Source organism: Eurytemora carolleeae, unplaced genomic scaffold (genome assembly GCF_000591075.1).
Source record: "Eurytemora carolleeae unplaced genomic scaffold, Eaff_2.0 scaffold816, whole genome shotgun sequence".
Classification (NCBI taxonomy): Eukaryota; Metazoa; Arthropoda; class Copepoda; order Calanoida; family Temoridae; genus Eurytemora; species Eurytemora carolleeae.
The window spans coordinates 201,143-224,780 of NW_019396746.1; the positions used below are offsets into that span (position 1 = coordinate 201,143).

Sequence of the window (23,638 nt, forward strand, 5' to 3'; positions counted from 1 at the left end):
AGACAGGTAGACAGGTAGACAGGTACACAGGTACACAGTAAACATGTAGTCAGGTAGACAGGTAGACAGGTAGACAGGTAGACAGGTAGACAGATAGGTCCAGTATACCTGTAGTTAAGAAGTGTGAAGTGCAGTGTAGGTAAGGATATACCAGAGTATAAACCAGATACTGGCCCACCTAACATATTTAGATTTCAAATCTCAGGTCTTAGATGCGATCTCACGGTGGGGGTAACTATTCCTGGTGCCCCCCCCCCCATCTAAGAAGGAGAGGGGATGACACCGATTTATTTTAAAAACCTAGGCAAGTTTTATCGCGATTTGTTCACTATTAGGGCCGTTCTTTAAGTGTTTGGACAATTCTTAGATTGGTCATTTATTTCTAAGAAAGAATATTCTTTTCTGTTTATGATATGTCCCATCTATTAAATGTCCCATCTATGAAATGTACCATCTATGATATGTCCCATCTATGATATGTCCCATCTATTAAATGTCCCATCTATGAAATGTACCATCTATTATATGTCCCATCTATGATATGTCCCATCTATGAAATGTCCCATCTATGAAATGTCCCATCTATGATATGTCCTACCTATGAAATGTCCCATCTATGAAATGTCCCATCTATGAAATGTCCTAAATGTTGAATTTTTCTTACAACGAAAATTCATATCTGTATAATAAAACAAGACATTCATTTATTTTATGTGTTGCCTATAGCCCGCCAAACGGCTGGACCAAATGGGCTGAAATTTTTTTGGGAAGCCGGGGGGGGGGAGGGGGTGTCAAAGGCTAAACAAAAATAAGAATTTAAAAAAAAATATTTCTAATTTCATGCAAATATGGCAATTATTGTCACGTGTTTCCGTCTGTATCACGTGACCAGTATACTGCACTACCATTAGAGGAAGTTCTGGTCACGTGATATGGACGTATATCTTACATATATACGTTTTGGTATAATTTTGACACAGTTTTACATCAATTTCTCGAATCAGGAACATCAGATAGATGTCCTATAGGTCTCAATCAGCTCCTGAGATTCTCAGGCTTCAGCCTATACCCCCTGTCATTTTTCCTTTACAGTACCTTTAATGTGTTCAAAAATATGAAAGTTTTTTCTGACTGAAAAAGTGTCTATTTCTGGCAGTTTCTCCATTGTTTCTTAACGTTTTTAAGTAAGAAAAGCGCAAATTACTTTTTCAGAGGACCTGCAAATGAAATTAAATAATTTAAAAGATACAAAAAAGTAGATATCTAATTCATACTTGATCAAACAAATCTTTAAGGGTACCGTTGTGAATTGGAAATTAGCATCTTTATTATGAAATTGCAGCTCTTTTATTTATATTTCAGTATAAAAGTAAATTGTGAATATTCTTGTATTTTTTATATTTTTTATACATTTTTTTTCTGATAATAAAATATAAATTATCATTGTAAAAATTTGTGAATATAATTCTGTACAATTCTTCAAATTATTCATGCAAAGGATAATGAATTTATTGTTTACATTAAACCCTAAATTTCAATTCCTTTTTGCGTTGCAACAGATTGTGAAAACCATTTAAATTTAGTCTGATTGATCTACAAGATTTTATAATTTGAAATAGAATATATATCTTTGCCAAAAGGCTACAAAGATTTAAGGATTTAAAGATTGAGTAGAGTTATCATTCATTTTACAAAAAAGGAAATGAATTTTGTATTTAATTTTCAAAATTTAAGCCGGCGCTCAATTGAAACCTGTTTTTGGGGGATTTGAGACGCGGCTTAAATTCATTAAATTCGGACACTTTTCCAATAAAATTAACAGAACTAACTTAAATCGATAGAAAAACAACGATATCCTCCTCATTGTCGCTCAGTCAGATAAAGTTTTAGGGAATGCAAATCCTTAAAGGGAGTGTACGTTAAAAAGAACCTGTCAAATCTTTCCCTGGGATGTTTAGAAAGATGAAAATTTCCCTGTATGATACTTGAAGGACTGCAGTTTGGTTTTGGTCAATTATATTGACGTACTAAGCATAGGGGTGTCAGAAATATTTGCAATTTTTTTAAAGCGTCCCATAAAACCTAAAAAAAGTTTAATTTTGATAAAACTTTTTGTTCTGGGTGATTGCATATATTTATAGAAAACTTTCTTAAACAAACATGATTTTTTTTCTAAATTCACTTTTTCAAGAGTTTAAGTCAAAACAATTATTGATAATTATTGCTTTATATCGAGTAATTATCCTTAAACAAACCGATGTGAAACCTTTCAGAAAGTAGGAAAGATTCTGCAAAAAAAAGTTGCCAAACCAAACAGAATTTTTATTTTGAACAAAAATATTTAGAACTTACACAGAAGAAGGTACCCCATAGTACCCAACAGTACCCTGCAGATATGGGGATTACAAATTGGCGTGGCTGCCATCCCTCCCTCCATTAAGTGATCAGCTGCTTAGTATTAAACTAGCTTTTTCGTCCATGAAAATAGTGCAAAACTATAAAGAAAATATGCTTAGAAGTGCTTCTGACTCTACTTATATTTTTTTATTAAAGATAAAACTTCTGTTTGGTTTTCAAAAAAAATGCAAAAAGACATTTCTGACACCCCAAGGCTTAGTACGCCAATATAATTCACCAAAACCATAATGCAGTCCTTCAATTATCATACAGGGAAATTTTCATTTTTTAAACATCCCAGGGAAAGATTTTACAGGTTCTTTACGTTAAAAAATGTTCGATGGTGATTGCTTCCAATTTTATTTCTATCTGTTGCGTCTCATTGAGGAGAAAATTGTTAAAAACAACTCATACCGAAAACGCAGGGTCAATACAAAAATAAATTTAACTCTAAGCAAAACATTCAGATATTGCGACCTATAATCATCAATTTCCTTCAACGCATTCGTAGATATTTAATATTTCAAAATATTCGTTGTTTATATAGTGTAATTTAAACAACGAGTAGTGGGCCGCCAGGTGTCTCTGCTCTCGATGTTTCTGTATGGTGAAAGAGACACCTGGCGGACCAAAAAAATCGTCGTTTAAAGGTTTTTCGCGAACAATCCCTGTAAAGGGGGTGTATTGAAATTACGTTGAGTCTCTTTAGGTTTGATGAGTACGAGGGTGCCAGTAGAGCGTCGAGAAACTTGTCGGTCGCAGGGTGCAATTTAAACTGCAATGTTTACCTGAAGTCCCAAGGCGGGAGGAGTTTCAAGAAGATTGAAGAACACATGAAGAAGATCTAGAAAAAGGAAATAAATCATTTTTAAAAATTTATTAAAACAAATTATCAAATTTTTTTTTACAAAGTTCTCCTTGATGTTTGTAAACATATTGATGTTTGAATGATACTCAACGATATTATAGAGAAAAGAGCAATAATGTCAGTTAATTCATTATTTATTTATAGAGGCTGAGAACTATACACCGAGAGCGTACTTTATATATTTGATTATTACACTATACGTTAGGCAATAATCTCTTTTTCTCATTTATAAGTTAAAAGTTGTAACACAATAAATAAATAAAAAGGATCGTTTATTTGGTGAACCGTCCCATTTTGCCTTAAATAGTCTGTGTGTGTACTGCAGTACACCTTGCTCCGACAAAACAAATCTTGAATCATCAATTCAAAAGGCTGTCAGGTAGATCAGTCACTTAAAATTACGCTTACAGTCCAATTAAATGTCGTCTTTCTATTCCACATTTTTTTTGGTTCCACAATATCAAACTAACCTGCTACACACAAACAGAAGAGAAGTCTGTAGAATAAACTTGGAGTCTTCATTTTCCTCAACACGATCAGACTTAAACAAATTTATATTATTAACCTGGAGAAATTCTAAGAATTGTCGTCAGACATTTAGATGTCTAAAATAACTCAAATGTTTGGGGTTCAACAAAATGTTTATGAGTGGTCAGAATTTAAAATTTTTGTCTCAAGATAAATTTGAATTGTGGAAATTGTGAAATGAAAATATGTGTACGTGAAAGGGAAATATGTGAACGTGTTAGGAAAATATTTGTACGTGAAAGGAAAATATGTGTACGTGAAAGGAAAATATGTGAACGTGAAAGGAAAATATGTGTACGTAAAAGGAAAATATGTGAACGTGAAAGGAAAATATGTGAACGTGAAATGAAAATATGTGTACGTAAAATGAAAATATGTGTATGTGAAATGAAAATATGTGTATGTGAAATGAAAATATGTGTGCGTGAAAGGAAAATATGTGAACGTGAAAGGAAAATATGTGAACGTGAAATAAAAATATATGTACGTGAAATGAAAATATGTGTACGTGAAATGAAAATATGTGTACGTGAAATGAAAATATGTGTACGTGAAAGGAAAATATGTGAACGTGAAATAAAAATATATGTACGTAAAAGGAAAATATGTGTACGTGAAAGGAAACTATGTGAACATGAAAGGAAAATATGTGAACGTGAAATGAAAATATGTGAACGTGAAAGGAAAATATGTGAACGTGAAAGGAAAATATGTGTACGTGAAAGGAAACTATGTGTACGTGAAAGGAAAATATGTGTACGTGAAAGGAAAATATTTGTAGAAGTAATAATGTAAAATAGACAAGAGGCGTAATTTCAAGTGACTTGTAGACTGCGTCGGATTCACAACAGCACCAACAAACTTTGATCAAAATCAAGTTTATCCTTCTTATCATGTACAGCAACACTTTTATTTGTTTACTACTTAAGTTGCAAGGTACTTCATACTTCAGAAATAGTACTTTTAACCTTCTCAAAAGTCTCAGAAAATAAATATTTACATTCAAATGTTTGAAAACCCCTTTGGAGTTTGGACATAGAATATTCTGGCATCAGTCAAAGGTTTAATTAGGGCACAGTTGTAAATAGGAAACATTCCATCTTTGCCTGGAGGGTCCCATGAAATTAGGCGTTCACTCCCTTTAATTTCAAAGTATACCTGGTAAGATTTCCAAGAATGCCTAGAATGCAGACACCTGTCATCAATACACCTTGAAACATTTTATTCGATTTTTCACATGAAAGAAATTATATTATTATAAACAATGTGTCCGCATTTTAAACAATATGTCCGCATTTTAAACAATATGTCCGCATTTTAAACAACATGTCCGCATTTTAAACAATATGTTCGCATTTTAAACAATATGGCCGCTAAAAATGTATCCGCATTATAAATAATATGTCCGCATTATAAACAATATGTCCGCATTATAAACAATTTGTTCGCAGTTAAAGAAAGCTTAAAGAAACAATATATCCGCATTATAAACAATATGTCCGCATTTTAAACAATATGTCCACATTTAAACAATATGTCCGCATTATTATAAAATGTCTGCATTTTAAACAATATGGCCGCTTAAAAAACAATATGTCTGCATCATAAAGAAAATGGTCGCCTACCTGCAACCCAGAATTTCCAGGCCGAATACAATTCTCCTCTATCATCAGCTAAACATTCCCTAAAGCATGAAAGAATAATACTTTATTTTGAATTGCCTTTCGTTATTAAAACTATATTCATACAATTCTACAAAAAAGTTGCTAATAAATTTTGGGATGAAAACCCCGTGATTTTATTTCGTCAACATAAATTTAAATTAATTTTATTTTGTAAGAACAAAATGGAGGTTAAAATATCATAAACATCCATGTAAGGAAAATATTTTATTAAAATATTTAATATATAATAAAAAAGCATTTTATTAAATTTTATTGCAAAACAAATATCTCTTGTTTTACAGAATTAAAATGTAATCAGGTTTTAATATTTTCATGAGAAAGGAATTGAGTCCTTGTAACAAGCTCAAAATTTCCTATATCTTTTTAACCTAATAGTTTAAACCTTCGATATTAAAAACTTAAATTATTTGATCTAACAGAATTCATATTTGAAATATCTAAGGTCTACAATATTAAGATTTGCACAGATAAAGGATTATAAAATGGCAGTTTGTGGCAAAGACTCAAAGACACAAATTTGATGTTTAATCTTTGATGATTTATAAAAAAATTAAATCCTACCGAAAGTAATCAAAAAAGCGGTTCAAAGGTTATCAAAGATTTATTTAGTACATAAAGTTTTCTTCATTTTATCCAATTAAACGAATTTTTCAATGACATTTGAAATAAATAGTTGTTTTGACGCGGTTTATTGGGAAAATGTATTAAAGGAACTCTAAAGGCTTTCTTTATTTCCGGTAAGGTTTTTTAAGTACGGAATGTTTTAAGCAAACAAATATTTTTACAGAACGGACGAGTTAAAAATAAAAATTTTCAATGATTTTAATCACACATCTTTTAAAATATTATTCAGCTGTAAACTCTTTATTAATGTTTTAAAACAAATATCAATAACCAACTTTTTTCTCGATAGTTAGGCTTATATTAACATGTTTAGATTGTTCTAAAAACTTTTTTGATTGATGTAATATCTTTTATGTAGTACTAAAAATATGTTATAAAAGTTTAAATGGGATTCTAAGAGTATTTTCGCCGGGTCACAATGCATTCGGTCATTTGTTAACCTAACTTTTGTTTAAATTGAATCCAAAGTTTAATTTACAATTCATATAAATTTAAATCTGATCAGCCCTGGGGACTAAAAATCATAAAAAAATATATGAATCTAAAGAGGAAATCTCTTTGAAAATTTAAATTGGATCCAGCAAAGTTTTAAAATATGAAACTTAAACTATCGTAAAAAAAACTTTTTACGATAGTTTAAGTTTTCATTCATTAAAATCTGGATGAATGTAAATTAAAATATTTGGCCTGGAATAATGTCGACATTTATTATGTTTAAAAATGCATCAATTTATACAAAAAAAACCGCGAAAACTTGAGGAAAAACTGGCAACTCGTAGTCTGAGTTGTAGAGCAACATTAAAACTCGTAGTCTGAGTTGTAGAGCAACATTAAAACGGGTAAAATTTTAAAGTTTTTTGATTGTATATTATGTAGATAATAAAGGAACTTTTTAGCTCCACAAATATTTTTAAAAATATTTGTAAAATATATTTGAATTTTATATTTACCTGTCAATATTCTCTTTATATTGTCGAATATCATCTGTTATATTTTGTAGAACATTCTATATTTTTTTATTCATTCATTTATTCAGTTACAAATTCTGTTTTAAACTTTATACCATTTTACGTACAGCTCTAAAGGTTTTAGGTTAAAAAGTTGTCTAATTTATGTACATGGTTAACCACAAAGGATGAAACTACAAAGACGACCCAGAGCTCTAAAAATATTACGATTTGAAGCTTCATTTTTGGTTACCACATTTAATTGAGTATTGTGATGGTTTCCTAGATGATTAGGCACAGAAATATGCCAGTTTTGGCCTACCCCTATAGTTTCAGTAGAAGTAAATATTTCCGTTTACTGTTATAGCGCCGATATAAGGATTTATCTCTAATTGGATAATGAGCTAGATAGAAAGATAGATGTTACCGCCATGCAATTTCTATTGGTTCAGAATAGACGCCAAACACATGAATGAACTCTGATTGGATCAGGCGCTAATGGAACTAGAGTGACATGGAACCCTGACTGCAAGAAAACGGACAAAACAAATTGCATATATTCGTCTCTGAAGTCTCATTGTTTGTGGGTAACCATGTCTGTATTTATTTATTATATCCATTAAACTTCCAAACCATTGAACCGAATTGACCAAAGATGCAACAATGTTTAAAAATGAATAATTTCCTGAAGAAAAACATTGGTCAACTGCTCAGTTATATTTTTATTCTTAGAAGTATGGTTTCCCAGTATTTTAGAGATCTCCTAGATAGATAGATAGATAGATAGATAGATAGATAGTTAGATAGATAGATAGATAGATAGATAGATAGATAGATAGATAGATAGAATATATATATAGATAGATAGATAAATAGATAGATAGATAGATAGATAGACAGTCAGACAGACAGATAGATAGATAGATAGTAGATAGATGAAAGATAGGTATGTAGATAGATAGGTAGATAGATAGATAGTAGATAGATGAAAGATAGATAGATAGATAGATAGATAGCAGATATATGAAATATAGGAATGTAGATAGATAGATAGATAGATAGATAGATAGATAGACAGTCAGACAGACAGATAGATAGATAGATAGTAGATAGATGAAAGATAGGTACGTAGATAGATAGGTAGATAGATATAGATAGATAGATAGATAGATAGTAGATAGATGAAAGATAGATAGAAAAATAGATAGATAATTAGATAGCAGATATATGAAATATAGGAATGTAGATAGATAGATAGAAGAAAGATAGATAGATACCTTCAAGAAGTCGAGGCCTTTATCTTCATTACCACCTAGAATTAATGGGATTATGTAGATTCACTTAAAGGGAGTGACCGGCAATGTATGGTAGTTAAACTGAGAATGTAGTATTGTAAAAAAAAATTGTATGATTCATTTGAGAAAAATAAAACGTTTTGATGATGTATAATCACTGAGTTTGAGCGCCAAGTCGACGTTCAAAATCTTCCATTTGGGTGGTTTCGTTTTGAGAATCCATTTTTTTTAAATGATTAAATTACGAAAAATGTATCAAATATTCTACAGTAAACAATTTGATATTTAGGAACATATTTCTTAATAGACATTTCTCAATAAATCAATGCTAGAATCATTTATTTCTTTTTCATCATTATATTGAATTTCTTATTTATTGTACTTTGTCGCAGATTTCTACAAATTCTTCAAATATCGTCTTTTCAATAAAAATTCCAGAAAATCTACAGAAAATGTTTGTGAACAATAAGAGATTACATACACTAATAACTGAATAAGATTACTTTAAGATGAAATTTTATATTATCTTAAACTAAACAATTAATAAAACAATAAATTCCAAGAAAACTTTTCGAAACACAGTGTTCAAAGCAATTCAATATTTTACTTTATTAAGAAAAATAGAATAAGAAAACTTCACTCAAACTGAAAAATTGTTTTCATCAAAATCTCATCAAAGTTTCTTATTTTTCCAGCTAGATATAAATATTTATTTGAAATTTGATTACTTTGAAATAATTATATTAATTAAAGCTGGATAGTATACCAAATCTGAACTGCACTATTTTTACTGGCAACAAAATTCACTTTATTCTATAAAAAGCTTTTAAATCTAAAAAAGAAAGCTTTAGCAGCAATTAATAATTTATGTAGTAGAAAAATTACAAAAAAGTGACTTTTCTTTGAAACCTGATTGATGGTGTAAATCTTTAATATTTTATAGTTGGATTATTAGGTCTGACAGAATTTAAAGTTGAAATATCTAAGATCTGTGTTATTGGGTTGCAAAGATACAGGAATTAAAAAGAGTCATAGTTTGTTGCAAAGACTTAATTTTTTTGTTCAAATTGTTTTAAATTGAAATGGTCTGCAATTAAGTTCACTCTAAGGGTTTTTTTTTCTTCATAATTTAGTATTTTTTTAATAGGTTCTAAAAGATAAATGGTTACTAAACAGGGCTAGGAAGAAATTGAAATGAAGGAACTGAGGTTTTGTCACAAACTCACATTTCTAATCCTTCTATCTTTGCAACTATGATATTTCAAAGTTAGTCTATTTGACATAAAAGAATTCTATAGTTTGAAATAACAGAGGTCTAGGATATCGGATTCCAAAAATATAGGGGTTAGAAAATCTGAGTTTGTTGCAAAAACTCAGTTCCTTTCTCACTTGCTTTCAGGAATTTATAAAGTTTTTTCAGAATTAAGGTTTGAGTAAAAAACCATTATCTGAATAATCTTTGTATGCGTATTAAATGTTTCTAAATAGACACTGCGAATTTCATCAAATTCTCCTTAACAACATGTTTCAAAATAAAATAAAAACTCATAATTCAAATATAATTCCTAGATATACAGTCGGGGTATAGTCAACTAGACGGAAGGCACTTAGATAAATATAAACAGTCTCATCAATTTTTAAGGCAGGGTCGACTTTGAAGTGTCGAAATGCCTTTGGCTTAGATTTTACCGCTCTAACTTACTTATACTTTTTCTTAGCCTTTCACATGTACATTTTAGCACTGTAAAGCACCAGTGTTGAAGAAGTAATTGGAAAAATTCTCATTGGTTTTGCTTGAGAGCGTAAGACTTTCAAATCAAGTCAAATTTAAGTAAAAATACTAGTACAGCTTTGTAACCCCGCAGCTTCTCTGGTTTCCATTTTACGCACAAGAATTAACATTACATGTATTAGGAATTCAAAACATTAATGCTCAGTACGTCTTCAAAAGAAAGGTTATGATTTATAACAGATAAGATTTTATTAACTTTAGTTTGAAGTAAAGTAAATGTACTGCACCTAGTTGTATTACTGTTTAAGAAGGATGATATGAGGGTAGTATTAGGGTATAGAACAGAACCTAATAAATCCTCCAGAACTAGCCCACCTTCTTCCATTCTTTAAACACAACTAAACAATTCATCCGTCCGACAGAGAGAGAGAGAGAGAGAGAGAGAGAGAGAGAGAGAGAGAGAGAGAGATTATCAAACACTATAGTGTTTAAAATTCTTGAACACTATGTTTAAAATTGTTGAACTTTCTAGAATTGACAGAAAATAAATATTTTCTTTCGAATTTTTTAAAACCGTTTTACAATTGTAAAATATTCGGTAATGCCAAGTTACAAATAGAGCATCAGCTGTGTTGAGGTCGAATTGTACACAGCGAAAACCGTGTTTTTGAGAAGTTCAAGTGGTTTTTAAGATATTTAAAGGGACTGATCATCGCATGTATTTCAGGTTACATCATTGGATACATGTAGATTATTGTAGGCCTTACATCATTGGATACTTGTAGATTATTGTAGGCCTTGTATCATCGGATACATGTAGATTATTATAGGCCTTACATCATCGGATACATGTAGATTATTGTAGGCCTTACATCATCGGATACATGTAGATTATTGTAGGCCTTACATCATCGGATACATGTAGATTATTTAATCTGAAAAAAATTGTAGTTTAAAATTCTAAGGTTTACAGCTTTGCAGGGATGGCATAAAAAACCAGCCCAAAAAAAACAACCCCCAAAAAAAACAATAAAACCCACTTTAAAAAACCCAACTAAAAGTGAACATTTTTTTTTTTTTTAATTATTTTTCTATTTTTAAGCCTAATCTTCACTGTTTTAATAATACATTCTTCATACATTCTTACCAGGGAACATACATACATACATTCTTCTTCTTGATATTGATTATTAGGTATAGTTTGTATTACTTAAACTGACAGCTGTATTCATCTATTGTGTGGTGACTAAAACCTATGATCATTGGGCTGCAAAGATATAGGGATAAGAAATCCAGAGTTGGTGGCACAGACTCAATTTCTTTGTGATTACGAAAATATTTAATTCTATCATTTAGATTTCTGGAAGGAATGCTATTTATCACGAAAAAAAATCATCCTAAGAAAATGTAAAAATACGATTAAAATTGCAAAGCAGGGATATTTTTAGATATAAAAAGATTTTGCCTGGAATCTATTTTTATCACCCCCTGGGAAAAAATCCCCCCTGGAAGTGAATAGAGGGAATTTGGTTTTATTATGTCAAAGCCATAGACAGCTGGGGGAGTGTATGGGTGAAAATGCGTAACCAAGATTTGGATTTTTATAAAAAATCTTCCTTCTAAGTGATAAAGTGGCGCCACGGGGAATTTTTTTTGATCTATTAATTTAAAAATCAAAATTAAATTGCTCCTGCGCTCCTAATTTTTCCAAGGGGGACTTTGCAGATTTTATTAAAAATTAAAAATCTTGAATGCTTAAAAAGCGGATCAAAAGGAATTAATTAAAAAAAATTGCACGTTTTTTAACACATGTTTTCAAAGTTGAATTATAAGGTGCATATTGTGGTTTCAAGAAAAAATAGTTTCAAAACAATTAAATTGAATGGACTCAAAATCTAAAACAATTTATTCACTCTAGATGTTTGGGTGTGCAGCTCTGACGGTGGCGGCCCTGCAGGATACATACATATATATTTTTTAAAAGCTCATTTTGGATTTTTTTGATTCTGTAATTTTTATATTTTAATTTTCAATTTATTTTTATGTCCAACTAATTAATAGTGTTTTAAATATTAAATAATCCTATTCCCTTACTAATACTGCATCAACCTAGGATGATCATTTTAGGTACTTTTGAAATAGAATGTTAGCGACTATCCTAAAGTTTCTCTGCCAGAGTCTTTTGATCCTAAACTTACTAGTTTCTTAATTCAAAATAGAGCTAGGATGTATATGTATAGTATTCACCCGTCTACAAGCCGATGATGGATTTTAATTCTAAGGCTGACTACGAATGTAGATTTATACTCAATTGATAATTATACAGACTAAGGGTAATGTCTTGCAGTACATGGTACGGGAGAAGAAGTTCTCACGGCAGAGATTCCTTTGATTCATTTACTTCGGAAAAGGAAGCAACAGAAAGAGAGAAACTTTAAAATGGAGAATCATCAGAATTAGAACATGGAGTAAAACAACGAGGCTTAATATATATTATAAACTGCAAGAATAGTATTTTTATAAAATTGAAAATCAAATGTTTCAGAGACATGGACAAATTATGTGTATTCTTCCTAAAAGGATCCTGTTGGAGAGGAAGAGCATGCCCTTTTATACACAGCTACAATGATGGAACCAAGTAATTATAATTCATTAGGAACTAAATCATTATATGGCATTACAACACAGAGATGAACAAAGGATTTGAAGAATATCATTTAGGAATGAGAATAGAGATGAAAGAGGGAGAAAAAGAGAGAAAGATTATGAAGATAAATACAGAGGAAGGAGAAGAAGCTCGTCAATAACCCGCACAAAGTAATAAAAGTATTTTTAAAACATTTATAAGATAATGAAAGAACGATCAGAAGAATTAATTGAACTAATTAAAGGAGAACGAGTAGCAAACAAATGAATGATGAATCTAAAGGATCTAACAACAAATACCAAGAGAAGTAGGTTTTAAAGGAGATAAAGAACACAAGTATCCCAAAGGATGTTTAATCCATTTCATATAGTTCCAATTAATTACGCTTTTAATTTCAAAATCAATAACGTTACTCTACAAATCATTTAAATTGAATTTTTCGTTTAATTACAATGGAATTTTCACAACTTATAATAATGAATCTTTTAATTATTTTTATTTCAACAATTTATTTACTTATTTTTATTATTTATTTTTCTCAATTTTTAATTTTTATTATAGGAGAGTACAGTTCCAACAACACAAAGATAGATCACAATCTTCATCAAAGCACGAGAGAGACGTTGATATAAGGAGATGGAAAGATCCTAGGATAGGAAACAAGAAGGTTGACAATGTAATAAAACCAACAGCTCTAGAAAACCGGAAAAGGAAAAGATCTTCATCACCTGACCATGAAAGAAAACTACCACCCAAGGAAAACAGGAACAGAGGAAGATCAGTTACACCGGAGAAGAAAGATGGTAAATCTAAAGAAACAAATCGTAACACTAAAGGGAAGAAACCAAATTACCATATATTCTGCATTTGTGGAATCCAAACCTACGAGCATGGGATGTTAAAATGCACAGAATGCAGAAGATACTCACATGCTGAATGCTACAAGACAGACGATCTTTCTGTTGAACATATCTGCGGGGGGTGTGCTGTAAAAACCAAGAAGAAATGCATAAACCCTGAAATGGAAAATATCCTAAAACAGAGAACGTGTACCAAAGAAGAGAAATCTCAATTTGTCTTTAAACTAGCTGTGAGGAGAGTATTAAATTCAATACTCAGAGAGGAGTTTAAGCATACACAACCAGGAATCGAACCTGATGCGGAATTCCTAAGAATGAAGTTTGATATAACCAGTTCGTATGCAAACAAAATTCTTGTCTACCTGTTCAAGTCGGGATTTATCTCTGTCGAAAACGGATTCAAGATAAATGAAGAGAAGATAAGAGAATACATGAACGAGGGTAACGAGGATTCTGGATTTATTGATCAAAATGCATCTTTTCTACCCCAAGATGACATGGAAACTGAAGTCGTAATAAACAAGGAAAGGAGAGAAGTAAAGTGGAAAAATGGAGGGGAATCTGAAGCGGAGAGCAATGGATCTAAATCAATACCTAGCAAGGATATTTCAACTATTAATCCTTCTCAACCTTCTGGAAGTTCGTATGTAAAGAAATTTTTGTGGCCTGAGAAATTTCTTACGAGGGAATCAAGAAAAGAATCTGAACCTGTTGAACCCATTGAACCCAAAGATATTGGTAAACAAAGTTCAAGACCGTTTTTTGGTCAAGTGATGGAAACTATGGGCCCCCGACTAAATACTAATGAGCAAAAAAGCTGGAACTTGTGCTTCAAATTAGGAAGGAAAGGGGAATCAGTACAGGTCTGGGCGTTTGGTTCAGAGTCAGAGATCAAAAACTTAGATAAGCAAATCAATATTGATTCCTACATCGTATATTGGGGGCATTATGGTATATCACCAAAAACCTCCAATAATCTGAGCCCAACTTCTGACTGGATAATTAAAATCCAACCAAAGGTATCCTGTATTGGGCAAGTTAAGCTGATTGTATCTAAAACAAGTGTTGACGAGGAGGATAAGAACGTTGACAAAGAACAATTTTCAGCTAAATTTCAACAACCAGCGAAATATCCTGCTAAGAAAATGGCGAGAGAGAAGAATTATGAGGAGAAGAAGAAGACCACAATTGAAACTAATCAAAAAAGGATTACAGACTTCATGATTCCTGAGGATGAACTTATTTTCGACAACGATTCTGACTCTCTAGTTAGGTGTACTACACCTATTTTGGAAGGATTGAGTGACGAAACATCATCATCATCTATACATGAAGATGAATATTGTTCAACCCCTTCACCAAGTTATCTTCCCTCTCCAGATGGATACCTTCCCGATCGAAGTGTTTCTGAATCAGAATCTGATTGATAAACAATTTTTCCTGTGAGGTTTTTTATTACCCAAGATATTAATAGCAATAATTATTTATAATTCTTTTATTTGAAACTCTGGATTTTAAATCTTTCAACAGTAAATTTGAACAGATTATATTAAATATTCTGCATTTTTGCGATTTTTCTATATTGAATTCAAACAGTTTATTATACACATTCAAATATCATGGGTCAATTTTCAATTTTCAATGTAGAGAATGTTATTTTTGAGCTTACAGATTAAAGGTTTTTGGATTTTTTACGAACATCAAATAAAGTCAGATTTTTATTTGAAAATATGTGTTGTAAATAATATAAATAATGTATCATTTGTTTTTTAAAAGGAAAGGCCCTTTAAAAACAGTTTTATAGTTTGATAAACTAAATTATATTTCAGGAAAATGATATCATTCTTAGAATTACTTTATGCATGTGTACTAGTGCAGGGATCAAACCCAGATGAACAAACCAGAGATGATCTTATTCTAATGAATAAAAAACTGATTGAAACCTTCAATGAGATCTCGGAAGACTTCGCAACTCTACAAAACAACAGGACTTTTAAGATTTCTTCAGGTGATGAGTTTAATCAAATGTGGATCGAATTTTACAGTAAAATACGAACAACCCTGAAAAGGATGGATTACAGGGAACGGCTCGTCAAAGCAATTGAATTATATTCTCCAAGCCACTGTAAAGATTTAATCTTACAACAGATTGATGTATTGATTAGCAAATTTGAAAAATATTTATTAAACAGATTACATAGGTCCATGGATAATTATACTTCCGAAGAAATTGGGGCAATTGGACAAGCATTAAAAAGCGAATCCTTTTTCAATTTAACAGATGAGGAAATAAATCCAGAATTGATTATGAATTTAAAACTGGGCAAAAAATATTCACCAAAAACAAATTATTCTACCTACACGGAAATTGATAGGTTTAATAAAGAAATTATCTCAATCCTGAAATCATACATCAAATCTGAATTCAACATTTCAATTGTAATTAATCCCAAGAATATTGTGGAAGACATGAAGAACATAATTAAATCAAATGTTTCAATTAAAATTAAAGAGTTCCTGGATCATGCAATTAATATATATAAACAAGAACTAAGTTCATTTACAACCCAGATGCGAAGGAAAAAGAAAAATGTTGAAAATCTTCCAGACGAACATTTTTTTAATTCAGCTTTTGAACCAGGACAAGATAAAATTTTGATAGAGGGAGATAAAAATATTGGTTATGTATGTATGTACGTTCAAGACCTATTACAACAGTACGAGAAAATAAACCTTCAACAACATTTTGGAAAAGTAGATCTAGACGAAGATTGGTATATAAGGAATATACTTGATTTCATTAATCAAGCTGAAATAAACCTGCCAAACAAATTATCAAAAATTATAACTAAATCTTATTTTAGATGGGAAGAAAAAGATTCTGAAATAGGAGTTCTTAGACTAATGCCGAAAATCTTAAAACTTCAAGAGGTAAATCACAAGAATGTTGTTAATCTAACGTCACGGGGTATAAAAAGCTCAATGAAGGATCCAATTAAAACCATCCAGAAAATTTTAGATAGGGTTTTTAACCATCTATTATTTCATATAGAAAATGAATTTAACAAAAAATTCGGTAAATGGTCCCCTTCAGTTGGAGGAATAGATGAAGCTATAAATAGGGTCAAGGAAAGTAAAACAGGAAACTGGGGCAATTCTGTAGAAATCGAAGGAGATTTCAGCGACCTATATTCAAATTGCAACAAAAATCTACTGATATCCAGCGTGAACAAAGCATGCAAATTGGCATCTTTTTCCGAAAATTCAATTAACTACATTACATTGTTAATTACGTGCATTATGGACCATTCGTATTTCAAAGAGCCTTTAGGAACGTTTAAAACCTTAAAAGGTTTTTCAATGGGAGATTGCTCGGCAGCCAGAGGCAGCGAAATTATTTTAAGAATAGCAGAATTAAGTATTTTTAATACCTTATCAAGACACCATCTTCAAAGCAATGTAAAGCGGTATCTTAGGTTTAGAGATGATGTATCAGTACATATAGTTGGAGTGCCTGATGATATATGTAAGGTAATCAAAGTAATTTGCACTGGGTATCCAAAGGAAATTATTTTAAATATGGAAACTAAAATCATCCAGGGAAAATTTTTAAACATACGAATATTAAATTTTCCTTCTTTTGCAAACCCATTCACGACAGTACTGAGAAAACAGAACAACAAATACAATATAATTCCTCCTAATTCCAATGTTGCCTGGAAATATAAGAAAATGGCGGGAAATGGATACTTTCGCACTGCAAGAACTCACTGCACCACTCCAAGAGAAAGAAACAACCAATATAGGATTATACATCAAATCCTAAATTTAAAAGGATTTTCTGAAAGTCAAATTTCGAAAATTAAAAATCCCAAGAAATGTAGAAAAGGACAAGAAACGAGCAAGAAAAAGAAGTTTTTAACAACGATAAAATTTAATGGATGTACTAACCGGCACAAATATGTGAAATCATTTGTTAAAAAATCTGAGATAAACCTTGAGGACTACTATCTACCAATGGATGTACCTGGGAAGAAACTCGAACAATACATCTTTACTGTTCGGAAGATGAGAAAAAAACTAAACTTTTGATTATAGGTAGAATAGGATTAACATTTTTTTCAAAACAATTTTTCAATACATAATTAAATTGGTCCAATTTCAGTGTATATTTCTAAAAAATTTTTGTGTATCTTTCTTTATTTTTCTTTATTTTTATCTTTATTTTTAATGGTTTTTCGTTTCGGCCTGGTCTTATTTTAAACACCAGTTAATAAGGCAATTGGTATATCTGGTTTTTTAAAAAAATGAACAATATTCATTTAAATGAGTCATCGTGTGGACTGCTTGTCTGTGGCTGTTGGAGCGGAGCATCCTGAACCCGGGTTTTTCCTAAATGACTTTATTATTAATTTTAAATGCAAGTTTTATTCGTGGGTCCAGTGCTCAAGGGAGCACTGGACCCATGAAACATTTGCTCTGAGATTTACACTCAGGGCAAATGGTACTAGTGGAGCCAGTGCTCCCTTTTTTTAAGGGTATTTAATGAAATTTATTAAAAATTTCTTGAATTGAATGGACTCAAAATCTAAAACAATTTATTCACTCTAGATGTTTGGGTGTGCAGCTCTGACGGTGGCGGCCCTGCAGGATACATACATATATATTTTTTAAAAGCTCATTTTGGATTTTTTTGATTCTGTAATTTTTATATTTTAATTTTCAATTTATTTTTATGTCCAACTAATTAATAGTGTTTTAAATATTAAATAATCCTATTCCCTTACTAATACTGCATCAACCTAGGATGATCATTTTAGGTACTTTTGAAATAGAATGTTAGCGACTATCCTAAAGTTTCTCTGCCAGAGTCTTTTGATCCTAAACTTACTAGTTTCTTAATTCAAAATAGAGCTAGGATGTATATGTATAGTATTCACCCGTCTACAAGCCGATGATGGATTTTAATTCTAAGGCTGACTACGAATGTAGATTTATACTCAATTTAAAATAGTTAGACTAGATATAAGGTTTTGAAGCAACAGATTTCGTCAATAAATATACCTTGTTTTACAATTTATTTTTAAATAAACTTTTTTAAAAACAAAATTAAAAAATACAGTGAACTTTTTTCTCTGATTGTTGTATCTTCTTTTTAGCTGATGCAATTTGACACATATTTCAATTTTCTTTCTCCCTAATATTACGCATATTCCTATTCGTTTTCCATGCAGAGTTGTCAAGTTTTCTGGATTTTGCTACTAAATGTAGATCTGTACACAAGTAATATTTATATATTCTTACAGGTTGGAAATATAAAAGTCACTGCTAAGCAGGGTTTGAAAATTCTGAGTATCCATTGTCAGAATTCCACATTAATATTTACAAATGGAATAAGAAAGGTTAGGTTAGCAGTGGATATTATCGACAAAAGAATTCTTAATTCTTGTAAGTACATCTTGGACAGTGCTTTAGAATATGGCCTCGTCTACATCAAATCTTTTCCTTGCGGCCTGCAGAGTATAAACCGGTATCATAGTGCATGGTGCACAGCCTATCAGGATTCTACTTTCAATGTTTCCATTTTCCTTTTTTCTGGCAAGAGATAGTAGGAAGAGTCTTATATTTGATTTAATTTAGTTTAATTATATTTAAAGATGTCATTAGCAAAATCTGGATCCAGCTAGGTAAAAAACCTCCATTCTCCAGGCTAATACATCGTTAATGGATAAATGCAGGCCTTTAATGTTTCGTGTAGTTCCGTTTTTTTCTTTTCCATTTGTGTGCTGGGGTGTATCCCCCATATACACCCCTGGCTAAAGTTTAGTTGGCCATTTTCTCTCTCTCATCACCCTGAATACTTTAAGAAGCGCCTAGCAAGCCCTTGTTGTTGCTTCTCTGAAAGCTGAATGTACGCTAAAAATAAATAACCTTAATTGACGCTTTAAGCGTTTACTTTTTGTACTGTTTGTTAATCTGCAGCCTAAAATATTAATTAAATCAAAACAAGAATCCCGTCTACACAACTAATAAGCTGTTTTTCATCTAGACTAAGGTTCTTTTTCAATTAAAATTTTTTTGTCATTTTCTTTTTGATTTTTAGATCTAAACCTTCAATAGCAGGCTAGTCTGAACTCTGTATATCAAACAAAACGACTGAACATATTGGGCCCAATTATTTTGTGGCAAGGCAACTCATATATCCCAAAGATGTTGTCTGGAAAAAATTGTCAACATTTATTATTTCTAAAACTCCACCCATTTAAACAAAACAAAATTTGTGTTTCTTTAAGAAAAAAAAACTCACTAAGCATCAGTTGAGAGATAACATTGTTTTCAGAATAACGATGTGAAGCGCCCTGAAAGCCTTGTTTGTTATTTTTACGCATATACGCTGGTGGAAAAAAAGCTTAACATTTTATTTGTTATATCGAAATAATCTGAACAAAATGAGAGGGATTTCTCATAAAATTTTATATTCCTCTAAATATTCTGTTCAGAGGCCTACACAGGGGGCTCAGTCCCCCATGGTTTCCAGGGAGTTTTCAGACCCCAACTGGTGTTGAGCCCCCCCTGGAAAGTTCAAAAATACAAATTTCTGTGTACGCCCCTTAACAAAATGTTGGGGTCTCTTTTTAAGGGTGTTTTTAACAATAAACATGTGACTTATTATTAATAAATTGAGAGTCAATTTTAAAACAACAAACAATTAATTTCAAATACAAACATGGCAAAACTAAACCTATATAAAACATATCTATCTATCTATCTATCTATCTATCTATCTATCTATCTATCTATCTATCTATCTATCTATCTATCTATCTATCTATCTATCTATCTATCTATCTATCTATCTATCTATCTATCTATCTATCTATCTATCTATCTATCTATCTATCTATCTATCTATCTATCTATCTATCTATCTATCTATCTATCTATCTCTCTGTCTATCTGGGCTGTTCTGAAGAGAGAGTAGACGATATAGTTTACGAATGAGCTAGCTAGTGGTAAAGCCTTGGAGTATTGAAAATGAGGAAAATTCACCAAGAGATATCATGTTTTGTATAATTTACGACAGACTCTGTATTTTCCTTAATTAAGATTCGTACAACTACATTTCTATGTCACTGTCTCAAACGTTAGAACAATTAACATCTGTAAATTTTGGAAAGATTTTTGAATTCAAAAATCATTTTTTAATTATGTTAAAGGGACTCTGTAACTTGGTAAGTGTAATTAAAAAAAAATATTTATTTATGTTTGTTCATCGAGTCTAAACTCAAACAGCGTTTTCAAACATTTAAAATTCAATCTTTTTTCTTTTTTAAATGAAATATGATTATCTCTATACAATGATAACCAGAAAACTCTAGAATAGGAAAACGACATTTAGACTCTAGTTAAGACTTTAAATAGTCCAATGAGCATAAAGCACAGTAATTATACCGTGTGAACAGACCCAATTAGTGATTAAATTACTTACAAGCATAACTTTTTGCATTGTAACAACATCAAAAACACAAAAGTATTTCTTTAATGACGTTTTCCTATTCCAAGGTTTTCTGATTCTCAACTCAACATTAAAACCTTTTATTGCGTAACCGTCTACGAAACTGAATTTTCAAAACTTGGATACAAATGGAAGTTAAAGTGCTGGTGTGTGAATTGTGATGTTATTTCTTATACTTAAAGTAACCAAGAAGTAATTTGATCCTAAAGCCAGGTCTCTGTAACATGTAGTTTGCTTTAATCCTTCAACTTCAACCTTAGATTCAAATTTAGTTTAAATAATAAATATATATAATCAATAAATAAGTGACCCTCCGTGCCATGATGGCAATGCCCGATTCACAACAGTACCTTTATCTGATCAGAAATGTAGAGGATATTTTCGTTTTCCTAAATTTAAAATCGCTTAATTGTGAAAATTGCAATATATTTACCTGCAAAGGAAATGTGTAAGTCACTTTTGTTGAGAAATCACAATTGAAATTAATTGGTTTTGAAAATGATAAACATTGATATCTTATTTACTCTTAATTAGACAAAGCTTTAAGGGGTTCCGTTGTGAATCGGAAAAAGCCATCTTTCCATTGATGGTCACGTAAAAAACGTAGAAAAACGTAAAAAACTAGAAAAACAAAAAACGTAGAAAAACTTAATAAAAAGATTTAGTATGTATAAGTTGTCAGTCATTATTTATCTAAAATGTACTGATATACTTTTTTTCAAGTCGAAGAGTAAAAAAATAGATAAATTGTCCAGGAACAGTAAATTGGTGTCTTATTCACTTCTATTAAAGCAATTTAATACGAAACCGATATATTAATGGTTCCAATAATTGTAACTTTATACATTAATAAATATGTTAAAAGGGCAATAGTTTGATAGTGTACTACTAACACGTTTTTATTTATTTATAATTTTAAACCTAAACTGAAACTATGGAATTCAGTCTTTTTCTAATTCCTATATCCTTTGATATTTCAAACTTAGATCATTTGATCTAACAGAATTCAAAGTTTTAAATATCTAAGGTTTACGACATTGGCTAGCAAAGATATAGGAATTTGAAAATCAGAGTTTTTGATAAAGAATTATTTCCTTTAACTCTCAAAATTACACACGAAAACTGGTTTTCTAAATGACATTTTGTTTATTTTTTCAGATGTTTATCTACTAGGGTTAACCGGAAATGCGGAAATGAGGGTAGAATGAGTGAAAAGAAAAAATCCGGGAATTTTTTAAAAATAATTTTGGGCCGGCCATCCAAGCAGACCAGCTCGTTACAGGACTCTCAAAGGTTAGTTATATGATTCAGACACGATTGAAGGTTGTAACAAATTAAAAAATGAATTTTTCAAAATATCTTTTTTAAGCTTTCTGAGAAAAAGTTTTTATTGTTACGTCTCTACGGGTCAATCGCCGAATCGAATGTTTTTGGAGTTCTTTCAAATATTTCAAATGAAGATCCTAACAGAGATGAATTTTCACAGCTAGACTTTTTCCTGTTCATTTTTGATTTTTTATTGGTTACAGATACAGTCTTACAGATTTTTTTTCTAAATGTTCAGCATCCATGAAAACTAATCGTTGTTACTGTTTGAAAATCAACAAGAAGAAATTCCTACCAGCTAAATGACAAGAAAAAAGTAAAAACTAACACAAAAACAAATCTTTTATGTTAGATAAAAGAATCAAAAAAGAGTAAAACTAGGAGGGGTTTATTATTCTAAGCAATTAAGTTATTTTATAAGATAAGATAAGGGAAGGAGAGCCCAGACCGCTATCGGGACTAACTCCATGAGCTCAGGCTCAAATCAAGAAAATTATTCAACAGATTTATATTTTGATTATTATGACTTCTAACGGATTTGTTTTCTTTATAAAATTAAACTGATACAAGACGCTGAAAGGGAGAGGGCAGAGCACCTGATGAATTGGAGGTAGCATGACACCTCATTTTTTTGGTTTTAAACATCTGTAAACCCCTAAAAACCCCATAAAGAACAATATTGGAGGGATGAGAAGCTTAAAAATTAGGCACCATTGCGTTTATACACCTTCCAGATTGATGTAATATTAATTATAAATGATTGACAATGGCCAAAGGATTTTAATGAAAATTTTAGAATAAAGTTCGAGTATGTATGTAACGAATCTAGGCCCTGATAAATCTCCGAATACTTGACTCTAAGTCTAATGTCAGTCTCTGTGACTCAATCTCTAGCCAAAGCTCTGGCTCTCTATACGTCTGTCTAAATCGACTATTGCTTCTATACTAATTTATTAATACAGGTAAATAGAACTGACCGGAATGCGGCCGGTCAGGGTCAACATGAAACATAGATATGATAAATAAACGAACATAGATAATAAAGATATTAATAGCATGATTCCATAATTCATTACATGTATACATATGAAACAATTGACAATTGTATAAGAATTGCTGAAGGTGGTAGTTAGGTCAACTTAATACTGATGATAGTTTATGTCGGAAATTTGTTCATATTTACCGAGTATCTCCCCCCTCCCTCCCTCCCTCC

General features: G+C 31.0%; 3 protein-coding genes and 1 long non-coding RNA gene across 5 annotated transcripts in view; 2 read left to right on the top strand and 2 right to left on the bottom strand.

Moving 5' to 3' along the window:
* LOC111708118 (probable G-protein coupled receptor B0563.6) overlaps window positions 1-7,104 on the bottom strand; it is a gene marked incomplete in the record, with an annotated part of 10,113 nt that extends 3,009 nt beyond the window's left edge. The window contains 6 exon segments of the mRNA XM_023481391.1: window positions 109-178; window positions 3,186-3,241; window positions 3,736-3,806; window positions 4,952-5,003; window positions 5,419-5,477; window positions 7,053-7,104. Coding sequence (XP_023337159.1) covers window positions 109-178; window positions 3,186-3,241; window positions 3,736-3,806; window positions 4,952-4,995 — 241 coding nt within the window.
* Window positions 7,105-8,966: 1,862 nt separating this feature from the next.
* On the bottom strand, window positions 8,967-11,007 carry LOC111708107 (uncharacterized). Its single transcript, XR_002766591.1, has 3 exons — window positions 10,844-11,007; window positions 10,364-10,474; window positions 8,967-8,989 (listed from the first exon to the last, which is right to left on the bottom strand). It is a non-coding gene; the product is annotated as an uncharacterized LOC111708107 (long non-coding RNA).
* A 4,367-nt stretch (window positions 11,008-15,374) lies between these two features.
* Window positions 15,375-17,899, top strand: LOC111708122 (uncharacterized). 2 transcript variants are annotated; one of them, XR_002766593.1, is made up of 3 exons: window positions 15,375-15,591; window positions 16,448-16,514; window positions 17,060-17,899. XR_002766593.1 is itself a non-coding variant. In XM_023481393.1 (2 exons), exon 2 carries the CDS (start codon window positions 16,488-16,490, stop codon window positions 17,673-17,675), a length of 1,188 nt encoding a protein of 395 aa, XP_023337161.1. In that variant the 5' UTR covers window positions 15,375-15,591; window positions 16,448-16,487; the 3' UTR covers window positions 17,676-17,899. The 2 variants fall into 2 exon arrangements, 1 of the variants encoding a protein (XP_023337161.1); XM_023481393.1 differs by having other exon boundaries at window positions 16,448-17,899.
* Window positions 17,900-22,257: 4,358 nt separating this feature from the next.
* The window catches only part of LOC111708108 (uncharacterized), a 9,759-nt gene continuing 8,378 nt past the window's right edge, over window positions 22,258-23,638 (top strand). The window contains exon 1 of the mRNA XM_023481374.1: window positions 22,258-22,392. Coding sequence (XP_023337142.1) covers window positions 22,304-22,392 — 89 coding nt within the window. The 5' untranslated portion in view covers window positions 22,258-22,303. The remainder of the gene's footprint in view (window positions 22,393-23,638) is intronic.